We start from the raw sequence: 4836 nt of genomic DNA, 5'->3' as shown, positions 1-4836 counted from the left end.
ATGTCCTAAAGAAAAAAAAAGAAGCAAAATTCACGATGACTTTAGCAGCAGAACTCAGGCGGAGTCTCGTTTTGCCTCGATAACAGAACCAAGGTGATATTTCATAAACAGAAAAACCCAGAAGCTTCATCTCCTCTCCTTCAACCTGCAGACTGATTGTCTCCAAACACTGACTCAGAAAATAAAAAGTAATAAACTCCTGATGATCTGCCGCCGCAGCTGCTGATAGGAGCCTGGAGCGGCTGCATCAAAGTAAACAAACAAAAACAAAAGAAAAAAGGAACGGACTAAACCCAGAGCGAGGAGGAAGATAACAGGGAGGCTTTTCAGTTTAACAGATCAAACACTCTGGTGATGACGAGGATGATAAACTCCCTCCAACACTTCGTCGCTCCATCTTCAACACTAGATTACAGCCCAGATGTGACGAGGAGGCGGCAGCTTTGGTTTGATCATCCTTCGCACTCTGCAGCTCCGACTGTTATTAAACACACGATTGGACTCATCGCCACGAGGCCTGCCCAACAATCAAACACACACTCACACAAACACAAACACACACACATATACTCACTGAGCCGAGCCTCCAAACACACCAAATTAAAGATTACATAAGGAGCGTCCGATAGGAGTGGGAGAGTGTGTGAATTATATAACGGCTGGTTAGACTTCCACTCACATGACTGAACAACAGCAGGTTCTTCTCAGGAATTTAAAGGGGACATAAAGTAAAGATGCTCTTTTCTTCCTGTAGGATGTTTCCAGACATTCACAGATTTGATCATCCTCATGTTGGAAATATCAGCAAACAGTTGATGGTTTTATATATTTTATTGTTCCTTCCTGCTGCTCTCTTCAGGGATCTCCACAGCAGATCAGCTGCCTCCATCTGTCACATTAAACCTTCTCGTCTGTTTCCCCTCTTTCCTCACTTTCTGGCAACGATATTCTCAACATGCATTGTCCAAAAGTCCACTGTCCCTCGTCTGCACTGTCCAGACCATTTCAACCTGAGCGCACCCTCTGATTTACTCATTTCTACTTTAGTCCAGAGTCCTGGTCCCTCCCAATGCCACCTTTTTACCTGCTGTTATCGTCCTTTTTAATACTTCTTGTTGAAGGTTGTGTGTTTGTAGTAGACATGTCTGTACCATGATGGTTTTTATGGTTTTTACTGTATTAATTGTTGATTGCTTTTTTTCTGCTGGCTGTAACACAAATAGTTCCATAAAGGTATAAAAGATAACTTGAACTTGAATAAAAATCTGAACATCTTCATCTCTGCCACCTCCACCTGCTGTATTTTTGATATATTTATTTATAATTAAATAAAAAATACGTTCGTTATTTTAACGCCCATCAAAAACATTGGGCCTCATGCAAGAACATGTTCGTATTCTTATCCTAAATTTCTCTTACTTTTGTTCGTACAAAGGGTTCGTACGAACATGTCACGTCAGATTCAACAAACGCTTCTATCTTCAGGAAAAGTGTGTAAATGAGCTGCGTAAATTCCACCTGTTCTATCCAGCTGCTCGTGCACGCGAGAGGAGATTAACATAATTGCCACCCCAAAAACACCATATAAGGCTATGTTTCCTGCCTCAGATACAAGGAAGTGTCCATTCATGAAAAATGACAGYGAAAAYTAAAAAGAARAACTTTRCGAGTTCAGAGATTGAAGTCCGTCTGTCAGAGATCCAGAAAAGAAAATCTGTCATTTTTAGCAGGTCAGCTGTGGAATAAAAAGAGCTGCTAAAAGTATAAACAACTGTGTTAAATCATTTTCATTTATTCAGAAGACACACCGTTGCGCACCGTACCCCCCTGGACTCTCAATTATTGAGAAATGAGTGCTTGCTGGAGGCGTGGCCTCTGTTGAAGTTTAAAATGATTGGATCTGATTTTATCCAATCACTAATGTTTGGCTGTGATATATGCAGCGCACCAGCTCTACGGTGAAGTAGAGCTGGTAAAAATGGTTCAATTTATGGAAGATTATTTAATTTGAGTCATTTGAGAATAGTGATATTTTTAACTTATTTACAGCAATATTTAATTCAGTTCTTCCTCAGCCTGCGTCTGATGACTTTTATGGATGGCATTTTTACAAATCAGCTCTGGTGAGTTAAACCGGAGCAGTGGAGTGTTTCCTGGAGCTAAAAGAGCAGCTCGGACCCGACTCGTCTCGAGCACAACGGCTTCCGGGCAGATGAACTGAGACACTCGGACCCGGCTCGAAACGAGTCCAAACTGTTTCCGGAGAGGTGAACCGAGCTGCTCAGACCTGACAGCAGCCGGTGAGTTAGCGAACCGACACGTCTGAAGCATTCAGGTGACGCTGTTTTTTTTTTTCTTCTCAGTGTGTTTGCTAGTTTGTGGACAGTATTATATTGTCTGCCTGAGGACATTTGGGATTCGGGTTAATTTAGACTTCAGATTCGTGGGACCTGATTCAGTGCTAGGACTCAAATCATTAACTTGAGTAGCTCAGGAACCGACCAGTTCTACCGTGAAGGAAGCTAAACTAAGAAGCTAATTGAAAACTGTGTGTGCTGTAAACAACCATCCCCTACTGGGAAGAGAGAACTGAGCTGAAGGAGACGGCTGTAAACGATTCTGGAGGCTTTGTGAGACAAATTTAATTTAATTTAGAAGCCTTATCAACTAGTGCTGGCCGGTATACCGTTTTGTACTGAATATCAGTTTTTATTTTTGTTATGATATGAATTTTTTGCATACCGGACATTCCAGTTTAAATAGCGGAACGTTTCGTTGCGGCCGCCAGTGAACTGTTGTTTCCCGGGGGACATTTTTCCTTGCTGCACTGCTATGTGCGTTAGCATGCTAATGTTTGGAGCAGCTAGTTGCAGCCGCGGGTGGCAATTCTGCTGCTTATATTGACCGACGTTTAAAGAAACATCCTGTTTTCACCGTCGCTGAATGTAGTAAACACCTCTTCAGTGACGTGCACAGTTAGATTTAACGCGGTTAGTTAATATGGAGACGTTATGCTGATGGAGACTTAACGTGGTTTTATTGTGAAAAGCCTCCAGGAAGTAGTTCGTAGTGGAGTTGGAATTGACTGGTGTGCAAGGTGAGTCGTGCTGATAAGCTTTAATAAATAACATAAAACAATAAACCCGATCATAATCTTTTCTTAACCCTCCTCCTTCACAACTGGACCAAAATGCATGACTACTGTCTCCAACCACCAGTCAGAGAAGAACAGACACAGAGGAGGGAAACAGAGACACAGACAGAGGTACAGTAAAAGAAAAAAGTAAATAAGCAGGGTTTGTACATTTTATTATCAGCTGACCTGTGATGAAAAGAAAAACACCGTCGAATACCGTGAATCAGGTGAAAATGTTGAAAATAACATGATGTAAAATTTTGATCATATCGCCCAGCTCTATTATCAACACAGACTGGCTTCATTCACTTCCTCCACTGCCACTGCTAAACTACAGGCAGACTAAAACGTTGTTGTTCACAACTCCTCCTTCTGTTCTCTGATTGGCCCGGTTAAAATTATCCCAGAAAAATCCATGTCTATGGGAGAAATCCCTGACGGAGCAGAGAAGGGAGGTTAAAATTGACTGAAAATGTGTAGAAAAGCAAGGGCCAGGCTAACATAAACTATTACTATTGTTTACATTAACTAATGTAAAAATAAGTGCATCTAAAAACTATGGTACAACTCAGAACTTAACGAGCCAATGTGTGATGGAGGTGGTTGAGCACTACTCAGGATTAGTATCCTTCATAAAGAAGGATTGGATTTAAAAACATGTTATCTGTTCTGAGTAACATCTGAGATTAGTTAAACTTTATTTGATGACTGAGTTTGTAGGTGTTCAAAATATATGTATCTTTAGTAAAAGGCAAGGTTTCCACAGATGTTGCACACTTTTACCCATTTAAGGTGTGTTTTTAAGTGTCATTTGTATTTACTTCTAGCTGGAAACCAAGTTTTTAGAATCCAAAAGCGGCCCTGAAAACCAAAACAAATTTATCAAGCTGCCGAAAAAATACAAGCCAGTTAAACTCAGTGAACAAAGATTAGCACAGTACTAGTACAGGGTTTAGCATACGTTTCTCATGTTTTATTCAGTAGTTCTGCTCTAAACTACAGTGAAAGGGAAGGTTGCAGTCAAGCACCTCCCTGCTCCTCACCTGCTGCTTCTTCAACAAGATGTTGACGGAGGTGAGGTCTTTGCCGTAGTCGTCAGACTGCAGCTGTCCATCCAGGGTGGTCAGCCACTTGTCGAGGTCAGCGCAGCTCTGAGTGAACAGCTCCGCCTTGTTGGCGTCAAACAGACACTTGGCTTTGGTCTGGGTGGTGGACTCCAGGTCGTTCCACATCGTCTTCAGGGACGCCAGCTTCTCTTTCACCATGGCCTCCGTGTCGGGCTTCTCCGTCATCAGCGTCTGGCCGTCCTGCAGACAGTCGGATTTTAAACAACTTTTGGTTCATAAAATCAGACAATGAATCATAAAGACATGAAAGACGACTGGTACAAGAACAGAGATCTTTGATAAATAAAAATCTGAAATGCTTCTTTCGCAATGGTAACAATAACCTAAATAATATGTTGAGATAAACAAAGATCAGACAAGCAAAGGTAAAAAACAAGATAGAATAAGCAGGAACAATCTAAAGCAGTGGTTCTCAAACTTTTCAGCTTTTGACCCTCAAAATAGCAACAGCAGAGACCTAAGCCCCAACTGTTGTTGGATCATAAACATTGTTTTCATGTCAAAAAAAATAAGACCATAATAACAATATTCATTATGTTTTTTTGTCTATTTTAAGTACACTAACCTTACTCC

General features: G+C 41.2%; 1 protein-coding gene across 1 annotated transcript in view; it reads right to left on the bottom strand.

The window, feature by feature from the left end:
- The window catches only part of LOC106525830 (spectrin beta chain, non-erythrocytic 1), a gene marked incomplete at its 5' end in the record, with an annotated part of 64167 nt that overhangs the window by 39172 nt on the left and 20159 nt on the right, over positions 1–4836 (bottom strand). Inside the window, 1 exon segment of the mRNA XM_014020181.1 lies at positions 4180–4443. Coding sequence (XP_013875635.1) covers positions 4180–4443 — 264 coding nt within the window.

This window comes from Austrofundulus limnaeus, unplaced genomic scaffold (genome assembly GCF_001266775.1).
Source record: "Austrofundulus limnaeus strain Quisiro unplaced genomic scaffold, Austrofundulus_limnaeus-1.0 Scaffold243, whole genome shotgun sequence".
Taxonomy (NCBI): domain Eukaryota; kingdom Metazoa; phylum Chordata; class Actinopteri; order Cyprinodontiformes; family Rivulidae; genus Austrofundulus; species Austrofundulus limnaeus.
The sequence above is the reverse complement of the archived record's forward strand: the minus strand, read 5'-3'. Positions and strand labels throughout refer to the sequence as shown.